The sequence below is a fragment of the Thermobia domestica genome, chromosome 1, assembly GCF_964235325.1.
Source record: "Thermobia domestica chromosome 1, izTheDome1.hap1.1, whole genome shotgun sequence".
In the NCBI taxonomy this organism is placed as follows: domain Eukaryota; kingdom Metazoa; phylum Arthropoda; class Insecta; order Zygentoma; family Lepismatidae; genus Thermobia; species Thermobia domestica.
In genome coordinates this window covers 87,277,996-87,295,880 of record NC_137454.1, presented here as the reverse complement: position 1 = coordinate 87,295,880, position 17,885 = coordinate 87,277,996, and the positions used below count along the sequence as shown (strand labels likewise).

Below are 17,885 nucleotides of genomic sequence, written 5' to 3'. Positions count from 1 at the left end.
ACTTTTCGAAAAAGCTGGCATTATTTTTATTTTTAAATTGAAACTTGCAATTGTGATGTCATTTTCAAAGGTGTTTCATATTTAAGTTCATATGAATGGCTCACTGTGAACTTAGGGGGATTGCTAAGGGGGATATCCCCAAATACTTTTCCTCCTACGCTTAGTTGGTTTTGTGATACAGAACCACTTTAATTTTTCATATACAGAGTGATCAAAAAAAGCCACGCATTGTATAGCGCAAACATCTAATCTTCCTTATCTTTACTTATTTCCTTCATAGTGTAAATGTGATGTATACCTCTCACATTTGGCCCCGTCGGTTAGTCGTCCAGCAAAGAGCACTACCCACTTTGAAATCTCCGGTTTCAGTATATTCATATCTAGAAATCCAGACTAGTCAAATAGTTGTCACAAAAATAGTTCTACGAAAGATTCCAAGTGGGATTCCATATTCATTATTCAACACACAAGATATTTTCTAAATGCTGGAACGCTATTTTAATTTTTACATAATTTTTTCAAAAACCATAAAAATATGTTGTGAATTTCTGTCATTACTTGTTAATCTTTTGGGTTTGATTTCAAAGTAGAATGAATTCTTGGCATTGTTTTCTTCAAAAGATATTTTTTCGTATTTGTAAAATGTCTTGTATTAAACATTTTTTTTCTTTCTTTTTTTTAACTTATAGGAAGCCCTGGCTTCGGTGGCCCTACAGATAGCTGCTGGCATGCGATATTTAGCAGCGCAGAGATTTGTCCACAGAGATCTTGCATGTAGAAACTGCCTTGTGGGCTCAGGACTCTCTGTCAAAATCTCCGACTTTGGAATGAGCAGAGATGTTTATACCTGTGACTATTATAAGGTATCTTAGGATTAGAATTGATAAGATATATTTATATTTACATTTATTTATAAAATAAGATTTCCATCAAACTTATTAAACATACAGGACCTTATGCAGAGTCGTTCTGACGTGTGATTAGTGCCATACTAAAGTGTTCGACTAACATATGTTTCTTGCAGTAGTCAAGCCTTTAGTATGACGTTAATCATAGAGGAAGGTCGTCTGATATCGGACACCTTAGCTTTTTGTAGGCTGTCAGGCTGAAAAATAGCTATACCCAATTACTAAATGCGCAAAATGATATCTTGGTATCTTACACACAACATGTTAAAGGTGATTGACGGGTAAAAACTAATAATATATATTTTTGTTAAAAATCAAATGTAACACAAATTAGCGTCCTTAAAACGTAGAGGGTGGTATCGGACAAACATAAACTATAGATAATTAATGTTTTGAGGTAATTTAATAACAGAACAAATTACAAATGCTAGCTGTTTGCTTACAGGAGTTCTTAAACACAAAAATACAATTTTATTAGGCTTTAAAATACAGTATAAAATAAAAGTAAACAATAGATCTTAAACTTCTTAGTCTCATCAAGAATAGTTATTTTTTATCCTAATACAAATCACAATGATAAAACAGTCTGTCTTCAACATTGCACATTATTCATGGATCCAGTCTTTACATGTGTTGCACTGTATCCATTCTTCACCCCCCAAAAAATCCACAGATTATAATGTTCCACACAAAAACCTCAAAGTATGATGCACACCCTTCATCGGACAAATCCACTAAGGCGTGGGCTTGGCTAGTTCATTCCGATCAACACACTGTCTGCTTTACGGGTGCTGTCTTAAGCGGGAAATAACGAAAACTGCTTTTGTCCGATAGTACCCGCTGTTCGATACCAAACGACTTTCCCCTACGTGAAAACGACTCTGCATAAGACCCAGAGGGTCTGGCATAATGATATACTCTTTTTGAAATGTCAATAACAGGGGGAACATAGATCCTCATCAACATTTTATATTACCATCATACATAGCAACGTTTGCTATTTATTTACCATGACACATATTGAGTATTCAATGAATTTTGAAAATTATATCGCTTAGATGTTTACCTTCATGCATTATACATTATTCGGGGACTCATTTCCGATATTGTTGCAGCGATCGCGTTGTGAATGGCATTCTTCAGTACAATCGTCCACAGAGACCTATGTTCAAACACTTCAGCTTTTAGGTGTCCTCAAAGAAACATATCGCAACGGCACAGGCCTGGTGACTGAGCCGCTGTACAATAATCACGGAATCTCTATTCTTGAAAAATTGTCTCCATCAGAAAAGTTAGATGTTCACCACTTCATGCCATGTTCACATATAAAATGGCATAGCACGAAGGAAAGAGATTGGAAGTGCAGCGCCGTAAACTGCTATGTTCGCACTACATCTACATCTCCCATGCTTTTTAAGATCTACTGGGGGTCATACAAATAACCTATAGACAAGATACTTGCTTTTCCATCAAAAGATGGCAGCACAGGAAAGACATGCTTCATTGAAAATCTACAATCATGTCTGATGACAGCATGACAAAGAAATGCAATTTATAAATAAAATGAATAGCTTACAACTTACAAGTAAAATTAATACATTAAAATATTGTTATACTCCTATTCACACAGCTGCATATTCCACCACAAACAGATTGGAGGTTCGGTGTACTGATGAGAAACTCCCACAGTGAAGTACAAAATTATACCGTTCTTGACATACTTATGGACAACTGGTGATTATCCCCGTGTTTCTCGTGCTCTGGGGATAACATCTCCAGTCCTGGTTATCTCTGACAGAAATACTGTTTAAACGCAAGGGAATAGATAAAATCTCTTTTTTATCCTCTGGGTTGCCGAGTCTCAGTCGAATTACCGGATCACTACGGATTTGAATCCTCGAGCCAGTGGTGGTCTATAACCTAACCAACATCATCCGACTGACACGATGATCCGTTTGAGCTCTTAGCATGTTCATTCTATCTGTGCAAATTACGTTATATTCGGAAGAGATTAAATCAATGCTGGATGTTAAAAACAGATACATCTTTGGAAAAGACTAGAAAATGGTAACCTCTTTGGTTATTTGAAAACAGAATTATATTTATACTACTTCGACAGAAAATTTGTTTCCATCCTATAATTCAATGTGTTTTATTCACGTTGAAATTTGAAACATGCTAAATCTATGAGGAACATAAACTTTTTCTTTCGAACATTTGTAACTTTTCATTACGATACAGTTCGGACTTGATAGAAATTTAGCAGTAAAATAGCACTCTTCAATTTTCTCATTTTTCTTTCTTTTTCTTTCCGTTTCTTTCTTTCTTGCTTTCTTTCTTTCCTTTTTTCTTTCTTTATTTTTTCTTTTCTTTTTTTTTTTTGGTTCAGTTTGCATTAGTAGTCTGAAATGGAGAATATGATCAACTCTACCTACTCGGTATATTAGAATGTATCTTTGATCAGTACGTCCAATGAACACTACCGAATTTGCAATCGAACCACACGGAAACAAAGCATGTGTGTTAAACTTTTGACATTATCCTAGATGTGTCTCGGAGATCTACAGTTCTACTGGAAATTGAGTATGCTATCCATTATGAAAGTGACATAATGAATGTTTAAAGCATCCTCTATATATTCGAATAGTTCTGAAAAAATATGTAAAAACAAACGTTATTTCTATATTACTGTTGGATTTCTGGAAACGGAACTTTATAATGTTAGGTTCTTTTCTCACTACGTTTGAATTCCACAGTTTTATCTCTTTTCCCTTTTCTTTTTCTTCTTCTCTCCTCTTCTCTCTCTCTCTCTCTCCGCCTCATTTCTGAACCTCTGTGTAATAGACATCCATTGGTTTCAATTTTTCATTGTATGTGTTTCAGTTTCTCCCTACATCAACCTATGAATCTTTTTTTGTCTCGGTTTTGTTATTTCATTTTATCGATACTAGCACATGTGTAGTTTGAAATTAGAATTGCGCTCATGTTGTTAGCTAATTTTAGTATGGGAGAGAAGAAAGGAAGAGAGAGAGAGGGGGGGTTTCTTTGCCTGACACGATTATGGGATAAGAAGGTGTATATTGGGTGGCCTTAGCTGTCGGCGGCGTTACGGCGTTAGCTGTCGCAATTTTTTGATGCGGAGTGTACCAAGTAGATGATGAGCCCTGTCATCAACACAACGCACTCTTGTCACAAGTGGTTTACAAGTGTTAACGGTAGTATTTTAAATTTAAAGCAATGAACGCATGAACAGGTTTAATTGGCTAAATGGAAGAGCTAGCTGACATATGTAGGTACAAAAAAAAAAAAATACCACCTTCCTTGAGGACAATCCTCACTAGATGACAGTACAAGCGACTTTTTGAGTCTGCCGTATCAAGTTTAAGATTTGAAACAAGTTAGTTTTTATTAGGGATGCGCACGAGACGAGACAAGACAGAATTTTCCTGACAAAATTCGAGTCGAGGCACAGCTTTTCCAATAGAGAAATATACATTTTACGGGTCGAGACATCATTTTTACAGCACATTTTCGAGACGAGACATCCTCAAATCTTGTCTCGTGGGCATCCCGAATTTGAATGTTCATAAATAATTTCTTCATAGGCATAGTTTGTGCTATCCAAAGACAAACAACTCGAGCGCAGTCTAAAAATACAACACGCAAGGATTACCAGTTCCAAAAGGGTATATGTCGGAACCCAAATTTTCAGTAATTTGTGGAAACTAATTTATATAAAAGGCGAAAAATGTCTGTCTCTAATCTAGCGTACAAATGCTACTTTATAGTCAGGTTAATTTTTGATTAAATGTTTTTACTGCCGCGACATACAAGCAGGTGAAAGTGTCATTCTAGCAGTAACAAGTATAAAGATAACCAAAACGTTTTGTCGCTTCTCCACCCTCCACCTTCGAAAATCGATGTGTCACCTAAGACGTACCTGGATGATCAAAAATAGTCCCCTCAACATCGACGACCTTCAGCCAACGTTCTGGAAGACCATAGATTCCATCGTGGTAGAACTTGGTGGGCTGTGAAGCGAAGAAGGTATCAAGTGCATTTTGCACCTCTACAGGGATTTGAACTGACTTCCTCTAAGGTGATTGTCCAAGGAATGAAACAGGTGATAATCTGACGGTGCAATGTCCGGGGAGTATGACAGATGCAATACTGTTTGCCATCCAAGGTGTAGAATGGTGTCTCGGGTCATCCTAGGCACGTGGGGCTTAGCGTTGTCCTGTAACAAGTGGACCCCTTTGCGATTCGAAATTTTGAGTTTTTCTTGAACACGGATCAACTACTGACAGTACACAGTTGCATTGATGTTCTGACCAGCTGGCAGCAGTTCTCGATGCACGATGCCGCGAACAGTCTACCAAATTACACAGGAGGATCTTCTTCCGGTGCAGCGCTTGTTTCGGCTGTTTCGGAACCGATTCATGGGATGCTAACCAATTATATCGGCGCCGGAGAGCTTTGTACAGGACCCACTCCTCATTACATGTCAGATCCCTGTCCAGAAATGACCCGAGACAGCAAAGAAACACGGGTGTCTGCTTGTGTTGCCTTCTGGCCCGGAATAAAATCATGTGGGACTCATCGACCCAACTTGTAGTGCTTTCCAAGTTGACGAAGATACTGTCAAATGGTTTCTCACTGACACTGAAATGTAGTCCCAGCTCCTCACATTTCTGTCCATTGTTCACCTCAATTGCTGCCTGAAGATCTTCATTTAGTACATGTCTTCCGGCACTTGGTGCGTTTCGAGTGTTTCGCCACCGTCCTTAAACTTTATTAAACCACCGATGCACTGTACACGTATAGCGACACTCTCTCCAAAGACCTGGTATATCTTCCGCCCCGCTGCAGCAGCATTTGAACCCAGTTCGAACTCGTACAACTTACACGCCCTTATGACGCTCTGTGGAGGTCTCATGTTCACTCTGTCCTTAAGCAAGTTCACGATGTAACTGAACTGCCACAACCAGGTAATATGTTGATATACCCACACCAACAATTGACCTTCGCCTTATCTCTATTAGCATTCAATTCACGGTGTGAGGGCCAATAAAACACAGACCTCCACAAAAAAAAAAAAAAAAAAAAAGTCTGAACTTTCTTGGTTACCTTTATAGATACATGTCCACGGAAGAGGTGGGCAACCAGTCAAATTTCTCTTACATTTTGCGCTGGGAAAATTCAACCTTCAAAGAGTAATATATTTCACTATTATCATGTCTCTTTTGAACCTCTACACGTAAAGAGAGTAACCTTAATATATGGAAGATCTTGTTCACAAAACATAAGTAAATCACTCAGCTGCAGACGCAGAGAGACAAAAGGCTTCTTTTGAACAGATGGAAAACGTGGTACGTGGGGTTCTTTCATATACACAATAAAATTATTCTTATTCACTTGCACGAATTTGATATTTATGTGACATGGGATATTACTGCATTTATAAAATTCATCACTCGAAAAACAACATTCTAGATTGTGATTATTTTTAGTCTCATGACAGATCATCAGATCGAGGAGTTTCGTATCACTTTTGCTTTTTAATTCTATCCCAAAAGGAGACATTTTACAGTACAGAAGTCATGTAGTTCGGATCTTACGTTAGGCTGTAGATTCATGTCCTATATAGCCTCGGTGCTTACGGGAAACAAAGCTCCAAATCAACCAATAAACTTCTAATTTAGTCTATATTTCGAATAATAACAACGAAAAATATAATAAATAATCATATTTTAGATGTTTTGTTTTTTCTTAAATTTGATTTGATAAATTTCAAGAAGTGTGTACGTCTGATTTTTACATTTTTCCAAAATCTTTGAAATCAGTGATCCAATCTGGGTACAATTTATTACAACTTAGAGAAAAATATACTTTACACTTCCTAAAGAAATGGTTTGTTCATTTTTAGATACTACTAGTATAAACTGAATATTGAATTTTTACTGGCAACTGGAGATCATTTACCATAATTTCAAAATTATTATTATTATTATTATTATTATTATTATTATTATTATTATTATTATTATTATTATTATTACATAATAAAATTACCTTCTTCCACAGATTGGTGGTTCCCGTTTACTTCCGGTGCGATGGATGTCGCCTGAGAGTGTAATGTATGGTCGTTTCACCCTTGAATCGGACGTCTGGTCATTTGGAGTTGTTCTCTGGGAAATATACAGTTACGGAAAACAACCATATTATGGTCACTCAAATGAAGAGGTAATAATTTATATACATATTGTCCTGCAGCAAATATCTTGTATAGCCAGAGATCGATGGAATGTATTTTCCATCAATACTACAAGATAGTAGGTATAAGAGCCTTGAGTTCACGTTACACATTATTAATATCCTTATAAGTTCGTCAATATTTAAAACTCTCATTTTAGTAAGAATTTAAGTAGTTACTATATTCTGTTAATATGTCTGTACATATGGAAACAATACTGATTTTACGCGTTTAGATATATGTCCTCCCCTGTACGTCTAGAAACACTGCAAGTATTATAACCAGCAATATTATTTTTATTGGTACTAAAATAATACTAATAAATATATGTACTTCTGTCCACTTTTCCGTTAATGCTTAAACTACAAAATTAACCTATAGAGTTTCTATCTCATATTAATCACTTGCTCTAAAATATTATTTTAAAATCATTTTGTCGGCATTATGCAGCGCATAGCAGTACATAATATTACTTATTCTCTATTTAATTCCTTGTTTCTAATATTTTAATTAATTTTGATCTGTTGTTATTTCGAATCTAATTTCAATAGGCAACAAGGGCAGAAAGGTGTACCTGAAAATTTATAACTTAATTTTTAAAAACTGAAAATGGAAATGCTCATTTTCTGCAGCAAGTAATTTTTATGAAAAAGTGATTAAACACCAATAATGGTGAAGAAGACAAGACAAGTAATTTTTAAGTTGATAACATTGAGTTTTCGTGCACTGTGCTGCCTTGTATTAGTGCTGTGTTGGGTGATGAGAAGCACCCGAGAAATGTAGTAATGTTGACGTATGCAATATTCCAAACAATAGTGCTGCAAAATGAAATATCTCTCAAATTTTCAAAAAGAAATAAATGTAGGTTCCAAAGACTGCCAGAGCATTAGGTATATCGAGAGTAACAGTGACGCATACTAACAAGGGAAAGTCACGAAGTGGCTCCACTGAGATTGGAACGAGACAATTATGTTTGCATTTGATATGTAATAACTAGACGGATCGCAAAGTTATACGTGCCACTGGTCGGGATATCGTGACTTATGTTAGAACATATTTTCTAATGTAAAGCTATTAGCTGGCAGAATAGGTTGAACCGGGTCATTTGTTTGGAAACGGTTGGGTAGATGGAAAACTCGGCCAACACGTATCCCATCATTTTCAAGAACATACTTTTTAGCGTAAAGTTGGAAAGTTCATGGCCACCCCTATAAATCGGAAATGGTGAAACAAATGTGAAAACAGTAAAGCACGTTTGGCATTATTTTCGAAGTGCAACGATTCAAAGTGAAAACATCTTGTTCCAGGGTCCCAGATAGGGTCCAACTCAAAGTTTCCAAAGAGCAAGGGGAGTTACGTAGCACATTGCTTGAAAACTATTGCGAAATGAAAGAAGATGAGCTCACAATGACGGACTAATTTATGTATGATACAAGCAGGATAGAAAATGAAAGTGAGAATAACAAAGAAATAAGAAATTATCGAAATGGTAAATAAACAAATAAATAAAACAATAGTAGTCTCCGTTCTATGATGTTTCCAATCGTTTGCTGCGGCGATTAGAGCTGCCGCCTGGAGACAACAACTTCTGTACTTCGGTCGGGTCACTCGTAGATCTCTTTATTACAATGGGTCGAATGAATGAAGATGGAACATAATTGTCAGTCGTGATTACCAGATGCAACATAATTGTCAGCATTTATTTTCAAACACATTTTTCACGATGACAGTCATATTGAATTGCAGATGATCAGTGTTGGGAAGTAACGTAACGCAAGTAACGCGTTACTTGTAACGCGTTACTTTTTAAGTAACGTTTCCTAGTAACGCGTTACATTTTTTCCAAAGTAACTGTAACGGTAACGCGTTACAAATTTTTAAGTAACGTACTTAGTTTGCGTTACTTTTTTCGCGTTACATTTCAGATGAGTAACTATAATATATGTATTTTTTTTTCGGAAACAAATATTTCTTTCCTGTCAGTGAATTTCTCAGAATGAAACAATCGAGCATGAACTACCTATGTCAGTGACCGACAGTCACAGACACACAGAGAAACAGATAAGTTCGTAGTGCCACTAGCTGTTTTTTGAAGATGAGGACAGCCTTAGGGAAATCACGTGTACTGATTGCAAGCACCTGGAAGATTTTGTTGTAGATTTTGACAGCTCAAATTAATACATTCAGTGAGTGAACTAGGAGTGAAATGATACCAGTAGTCTATTTTACTTTGATTGGTGTTGTTTTTCTAAAGATGGAGAACGAAAATATTTTACCGTTCGAACATTTGAAATAATACTTTTTTCTTAAGAGCTGAGGATGATGGCGGACAGAATTTAAAAGTAAAGTGTCTGAAGTGTCCCGGCAGAAAATATTTATCAACAACTAGGGTGCCATAATTAACGATTTACAATAAGGGGTTAATATGAATAAACTGTGTTCTGATGAGCAGGCCTACTTTCTTACTAGAAAATAGTTTGCTGATGGTATGTAATATTGGAGTTCTTTCAGATCAGTTTGCTTATCCTACAGTCCAGTTGATTACAGAGTAGTGTAATGTTTCTCTATATTCTTTATTTTTAATTTTACATAACAACATTGTTATTATTATATAATTAGTTTAGCAGAAATATTAATAAGCAACCATTTTTTCTAACGCATAGGGATGAGCACGAGTCAAGCTAAAAGTCGAGTTTCGAGTCAAGTCAAGGTTAATATCATCGAGTCGAGTTCCGAGCCGATTCAGTTTTTCGCGTCGAGTTTTGAGGCCAGTCGAGTTTGATAAATGGCTCGTTCGTTTTAAGTCGTCTTGAAATCATGTCCTGATTACACTGGAAAACGAAAGGCATGAAAAATGGAAGTGAAACAGTAATATGGAATACTTTTAGTATTGCTCAAGAGAGGGGACACCGTTCGCATCTCGTCTCATCTTGATAGCGAGACCACAAGAGATTTTTTATAACAAGCTCAGCTCGGCTCGGCTCAACTAAGAAGATGACTCGAGCAGGCTCACTTGGGGTGAACCATCGGCTCGAGCTGACTTGGTAGGGATGAGCCATTTGCTCGGTTCGGCTCAACTGAGCCGAGGGCTGTAGCCGAGTCGGTTGGGTGAGCTGTTGGCTCGGCTCACTTCTCGGTTCGGGTCGATAGTGAATGAGCTGTGAGCCGAGCTGCTCGAGTCCTTGACAATTCTAAACCCGGGCCGAGCAGTTTTGAAGATATTTGGCCAGTGACCTATAACTTTTAACATTGTTTGGCTCGAGCCCGAATACTCAACCTAGACCCTCAACCCAAATTCAGAAGTTCGTGACTCCTAGACTTCACGACTACCGAGGATGGCAATCAACTAGTTTTTTAGTATTCAAATCAAACCGCCTATCTTTCATTTTTATATACAGTGTTGTTATTATTATTATTATTATTATTAATAATAATAATAATAATAATAATAATAATAATAATAATATAAGTTGTAGTAGTAGTAGTGTCATTGATAATAATTATACTGTCTATGTACAGTAATATACTTGAAGAATGTACTCGAAACTCGACCTCAACTCGAGTTAAGATCGAGGAAATTTTCAGAGTCGAGTTCTCGGGTCGAGCTCAAAGATGTCCGTTTCTAGTCGAATCGAGTGTCAAAGAAAACTCGCTCGAACTCACTCGTGTCTATTCCTACGAGTAACGCAGTATGGCATTTTATCAATGTTACATTATATAAAAAGTAAAAATTCAAGTAAAAATTTCATATATCAAGTAAAAATTTGTCCTTGCATTTACATAAAGCGATTGAGAACGTGCAATAATAATAATAATAATAATAATAATAATAATAATAATAATAATAATAATAATAATAATAATAATAATAATAATAATAATAATAATAATAATAATAGCGGTAGTAATAGTAGTACGGAAAATTGACGTCATAATTTTTTTCACATTTTTAAAGTTTCGGACCTAAAAGTAACGCGTTACTTTCGAAGTAAAGTAACAGTTACTTTTGGGGGGCTAGTAACGCGTTACATTTTAAGAGAAAGTAAAGTAACTTGTAACGCGTTACATTTTTACAAGTAACTTACCCAACACTGCAGATGATACGTCTTTGACATTTTGTGGATATCTACTATTGACAATAAACGTAAATGCCACATTTCTCTTCTCCAGCTCCAGTGGTTTGAGCAGAACCTGCGTATGATACATAGTGCCTCATTTTGAACTCAAAATTTCGCGTTCTTGCACATTTCGTATCTTTTCGTTATCTACGCTTACTGACCAACATTCACGCCAAATTTGATTTTCCTAGCTTCAGCAGTACCTCTACTTTCGACATAGGTTTTAAGCGGCCCTCTTGGATTCAAGGTGTCCATAGACTTTTCAATCAGGTTCGTGTTTACATTTTGACCCTCTGTCATTTTACATAGAGTTATCGTAGAGAGTCGAGACTTGTTCCTTTTTCTTTCATTTAACAACAGCTTTCAAACGATGTGCTACCTAACTCCCCTTGCTCTTTGGAAACTGAGTTGGACCCTACCTCCCTAACAGCACAATCACATAGCAGGCATTTGCCTATCATGTTCCCTCAAGTACATGGGAATGTATCCAGTATATGCCTTATGTACCTCTGAGAGAGAAATCACATGGATAGCAATTGATAGTCACAGTCTATGTCCGCCCCTAAGCACATGCCTGACATGTACCTGGGGAACGTGCCTAGTATGTTTTAGATATCTTCCCCATGCCGTAAGCGTCAATGAACCACAAAATCACACCCCCAAAATATGTTAAATCGCCTATATGCGTAATGTGTTTACATTAAAGTGAGTGTAAAAAAACACTTTAAAAAAGTATAAAAACAAGTACTCGGGGTGAGCGCGAACCACCAACCTTTGGATTACTAGCCGCGTACTCTGCCGACTTGGCCACGGAGGGGATGAAAACAATGTCGCTTGTAGAGGGATAAATTATTGAAATCTTTTGAATTTGGCTAATCAGAGTGCTCCTTTAACCGCATATATTCGACGATAACCGTTTGGGATCAGATAAAATATACTCGCCACGTAATTTTATAACAAAATGACGAGTGCCTATTTACTTTATTTCATGGTTCTTCCATATTCATTTTCAAATGATCGGCGACAGTTGCCATCTAATAAATTTGATGCGTTTGTTGCTTAGCAACAAATGCATCAAATGTGGGATATGAATTTAGAACACCTAAATGTAGCATGCCTAGCACATCTTGTGCTGTTAGAGTATATGAAACCGTATATTCCTAAAGGACGTACCTAGAACATGACAGATATACGTCTCAAGTGACGACATAAAAACAAATGAGTGTTAAAGTGCGAAACAGCCAGGTATATTTGTAGTACATAGTTGCAAATATCAATTAAGTGTAACAAGTACCTAAAACTGTAGGTAGCTGAGGTACATACTTAGCACATGAATATCTATGTAGCAAGTGTCGGGTACCTAAAAGTAGCTGGGACACCTAAATGGCACATGACTAGCACATCCTGTGCTGTTAGGGCTGGGACCCTGTGGGGACCCTGGGACAAGATGTTTTCACTTTGAGTCGTTGCACTTAGAAAATAATGCCAAATGTGCTTTCCTGTTTTCACATTTGTCTCACAATTTCCGATTTATAGGGGTGGCCATAGCTTTCAAATGATGTGCTACTTAAAGGAGCAGTTCGAGTTAAAAACAAGTTTGGTGCAATAGAAAGAGTAACAAAAAATAAGAGACCCGTATTTTTTTATATCTTGATAGGCCGTCTCGTTCAGCTTCTACAGACATTTGTTTTTGATGAATCGTAAATGCTGATGTCATTGGTGGGATACGCGAGAAACTCAATGTGAGTCAGCAACCACTCCCTTGTACGCAGCTGATAAACCTTTAATAGTGCATTGGATTTAATAGATTGTGTTTTGGATTTGTTAGTTGCTCTGTGTTGAATTCTTAAGGGAAGTTTTTGTAAGTTGTTTTTCCTATAGCATTAGTATAAAAAAAAGAGTAGAGAGAGAGAACAGTAATTACGTTTGTTGTGCGAAACAGTGTTTCTTCCAGACATGTTTTTTTATGGTGGCACTGTCTCCCGGAGCTCTGAAAGATTCCCCCGGAGGACACCAAAATAATACGTCTATTATGTAATAAATATAATAGTACTGTGTAAAAATAATGTGCCTCTTCGAATACTAAGTGTCCCTTTCTCCCCCCCCCCGGATTTTTTTCTGAAAAGAACACTAGTGTGAAGTAGAAAACACGTGTTAGTACAGCGCGTGATGTGTCTGTGAAGTGAAATAGAAATGCCTAACACCTGCTGTGTTTTCGGTTGTAATTCTTGTGCAATTGAAGCTGAGGACGTAAAGTATCTTTTCTTACGTTTCTAAGTCGTGAGAAATCACCAGATCGATATAAGTTATGGCTGAAGAAAATCAATGGGAAAAAATGTACCAAATAAAATCACTCGTGTTCCAAACATCTTGAAGAGCCTGCCTTCGAGAAGTCAAGTTTACTAAAAGAAAAGTTAATGCCAGTGGCGGATCTAGACTGGGGCCGGGGGCCTAGGCCCCCCAGTTTTTGAGTGACAAAATTGATTTGAGCTATTAATTAGATATTTTTGAAAGTTTTTAGGAAACATGATATACATATCATAGTCTGGGTTCTGACTCCCCCCACCCGAGTTTTTACCGTCTAGATCCACTTCTGGCTAATGCCAGGAGAATTATTTACACGCAAACTGAGAAAGAATGCTGTTCCAAGTATATTATTGAAAGGTTTAAAATCCGAGCCATTGAACAAGCACCGATCTATGTCCAGTTACCAACGTACAAATATCGTACAAGACGCAATTGACGGTTGTAGTCAAGACGAGGCATTAGAGGGTAATAGAGACGATGTCACTCATGATTCTGAAGATACTGCTTTAGAAATAAGCTATACAATGTGAATTAGGGAGTGAAATATACCGGCTTGTAGAAGGAATCAGTGACGATGACTGTTCCTCAAGACATTGATTCATCGTTTAATTTCTCTGTATCATGTGACAATGATGATGAAACGGGTGATGAGAGTTGTTCCGCGGACAGCTATGAGAATAAAAGAAATGTAACCAGTGAAGTGTTTTTCGTATTCTGGCAAACTTTACAGATGTTATTTCATTTTTGCCTCATATGTTGCGCTCCTGTACATACCTTGAAGCACAAAATTATAGGTTCAGCGTTAAAAATTGCAACAAAACGTGAAAATGAACATACTTATGTTTGGGAATCGGAAGAATGATTAAAGAAAAGGCACTTAGGTGTTGCAGCAATCTCGTCCGCCATCTATTTACATATTGCTTTCGATTTTTTTTTTTTTTTTTTTTTTTTTTTTTTTTTTTTTTTTTTTTTTTTTGAAACGCTGAACTCATGCTTTATAGGATACGTTTTATAATATTATAAAAATGTTTGTACAGCCCACCATCAGATATCATTTTCTACATGCAGATGATATTTGTAAGTCTTTGCAACCAGTTCTGGAAAAGGAAACCGCACTTAGAACGTGCCACCGCACTTAGAACGTGCCACCGCACCTCTCACAAACGAAATGCTTGGCACTGTGTAGTATGTATTGTAAGCCTGCTCTCGCTCTTTGCCCACCTATGACGTCATCACAAAATCTTTCTTCCTCTGTTACTCGCTAACGACTGAACGTATCGCGATCAAACAAACACCATTCCTTTTAGAATTTTCAACTCTACAAATGGAAATAAATTGTAAAAATGCATTTCTAAGTCGAACTGCTCCTTTAACCACCTTGCTATTTGAAAGTTTTGAGTTGAACCCCGTCTGGGACCCTAGGGCAAACATTTTACCCTAAAAAGTATGTCCTAGAAAATGATGGGATACGTGTTGGCCGAGTTTTCCATCTACCCAACCGTTTCCAAACAAATGACCTAGTTCAACCTATTCTGCCAGCTAATAGCTTTACATTAGAAAATATGTTGTAACATAAGTCACGATATACCGACCAGTGGTACGTATAACTTTGGGATTCGTCTAGTTATAACATATCAAATGCAAACACAATTGTCTCGTTCGAATATCAGCGGAGACACTTTGTGATCTTTCCTTGTAAGGTTGCGATAAGACATCATCAGAGAACAGGCATAGTGGATGAAAATCAAATCTAGGTGACATGGATCACCAACATTGATCACTGTCACCGACAATCCCAGAGCTAATGTAACACAACTAACTGCAGAACTCAATCATAACTATACATAAAACTACATGAACTGACAGATGAAATTTTTCATGATTGTAGCCTTCTGTGACTAAACAACAGAAAAATTGCCAAAAGGGAATATTTTTAGTTCTTAAGGAGTCTAAAGGGGAAATGTTATTTGAATGGGCGTTTTCTTCGAATAAAAAATCTTATCTTTTAGATAGTTGAAATAGGAAAAGAAACTTGAAATTTGGTAGAAATGTGGGTTTAAGAGGTGCGAGACAATAGGCCGAGCAAAGGTGGGGGTATGACGACGAAGCTCCCAGCTGGGCAAACTAAGGAAATATGAAGAGCAAATGCACGAAATTCACTGTTGATGCAAAGGCTGATACATAAGAGATGCGATGCCGTAGGCCGAGCAAATGTGAGCCGCCAGCTAGCCAAAGGCTAGTCAATTTCTAAAATGACTTGTTTCTACAATCCACCCCGATGAGAAATATATAACCTCAACATCTGCAAACGTGATGAGATTTCTAATTTATCTAACAACCGTCCCCAATGAGGTAGCCCAAGAAAAATGGCTTTGAAAACATAAAACATGATCCTCCAATGATTGAAAGACATTAATACGAATGTGTTCTGATGAGTCATCTTTCTTCCTGTTTCCAACAATAAGCCGGGTTTATGTATCGTGGACAACCATGGTGTTACATTTTTTTATCTTTAAGCACAGCAGTCGCTCCGTACTGGTGAGCGCCGTAATTTCATGGTATTCCATTGATCATATTAAAGACGAATTACTACCAGTGATTACGTGAATATTTTAAATGACCATTTGCAGCCTATAATGCAGATACTCTCTACCAACGACGCATTCTTGCAAGAGGACAATATCCCAATACACATAGCCAAAAGTATTTAGATTTGGTTTGAGGAACATCAGGATAAACTTAACACTTCCCCAGGCCTGCTCAACCCCCCGTCTTAAACATTGCTAATCATGTGTGGTTAATTTTAGAGCGGCTAATCTGGCGCAGATTTCATCCTCTCTCATCACTAATTAAGCTGGGTTCTGTAGTGCATTAAGAATAATTCTTTACTTTTATGGAGACGATTCACGAGTAATTTCCCTGAATTCTGCATCGAATACAAACCATACTACGAGCTAACAGTAGTCCAACGCCGTACTATACAGTCGAGTTGAAGTTTGTCTAGATGTTTTATTATTTCAAAACTATCTACATATTTGTATGTCTATAATATTTGTACAGATACAAAATTAAATGTTATATTTTTTTTATTTTATTTCAGGTAGTGAAGTTAATTTTACAGGGAATTATGTTAATTCCTCCTGAAGAATGTCCAACTAGTATCTGTGAACTAATGCGTGCTTGTTGGAAGACAGAACCACGAGACCGAATCAAATTCACAGAAATCTATGAACGTCTTGTGAAAATCAGTTCGAATCCATCATCTTCACCTCTCCCATCACCGCCAAAGACTCCAGTGGTACCAAATAACAAAGAACTTCTGGATGCAGACAATTACTTGCTTCCACAACCAGCTAAGACAAACGAATATTTACAACCTTTACCAGATTGAGACTGAATAAATTCTCTCTTTTTTTAACGTAAAGTGAGTGCAGTACAATATCATAAAAAAAGTCACATTTTTTGCATTTGTGTGTATAGTGGTGTGTCTTGTGAAGTGTGTGTGTGTACATTTTGAACAACGTGTGTTCTGTAAGGAAGACCAAAAATACAGTTGCGGGTACGTAATGTCTTAATGCACAGCATGCCTACACAGCCTATGTGCTTACAGTATATTTGTTCAGCGACAGTTGCCACTGCTCAAGTTTAATCCTCGTGTTGCGGTTGTTCTGTAATCGATCGTTAAGCTAGCCATATCAAAGGAAGCTGGTGAAAGAGACCATGATAACAGACGTATACACATTAATTGATTCTTAGACGATACATCTTATTTCAATGTGTACTCTACTAAATTTTACAAATAACGAAAAGTGAGACACTTCAAAAGAGAACCTTAAAATGTGCGGGCTTCCCCATGTGTATTATAAACAACAACTTAAAAAAAAGAAAAGGTACAAATACATTGCGCAATGTTACTCAGCTGTGCTTGATAGACAAAGAAATGATTAAAAATTATTATAAACTATCCATTTCAAAGAGAAACAAGTGACCAAGTTTACAGTTAAAATCTGTTAATGTCCGGGTACTTCCCGAGGGGAAAATAAATATTACTAAGAATATTTTCAACATTTTGTAAATAATTTTACATGCCATTTTGACTGACCTCATTAATATATTTCACAATATTCTTTTGAGAAACTAACTGTTTCCTACGAACTGAAAATTTTACATAATCAGTGTATATATAACATATATATTTGTATGTGTTTTATTCATTTGTACCCTCATTAGAAATGACTCATGAATCTAATTCACAGAAGAGTTTCTCAATCTTAAAACCAAAGACGACACTTTGACTGA

The 17,885-nt window shown here is 36.8% G+C and overlaps 1 protein-coding gene across 3 annotated transcripts in view; it reads left to right on the top strand.

The window, feature by feature from the left end:
• LOC145687147 (tyrosine-protein kinase transmembrane receptor Ror-like) overlaps window positions 1-17,457 on the top strand; it is a 396,459-nt gene extending 379,002 nt beyond the window's left edge. For all 3 annotated transcript variants that reach the window (XM_081760607.1, XM_081760610.1, XM_081760612.1), the window contains exons 8-10: window positions 690-863; window positions 6,993-7,151; window positions 16,687-17,457. In XM_081760607.1, coding sequence (XP_081616733.1) covers window positions 690-863; window positions 6,993-7,151; window positions 16,687-16,977 — 624 coding nt within the window. In that variant the 3' untranslated portion in view covers window positions 16,978-17,457. The remainder of the gene's footprint in view (window positions 1-689; window positions 864-6,992; window positions 7,152-16,686) is intronic.
• Window positions 17,458-17,885: the final 428 nt, after the last annotated feature.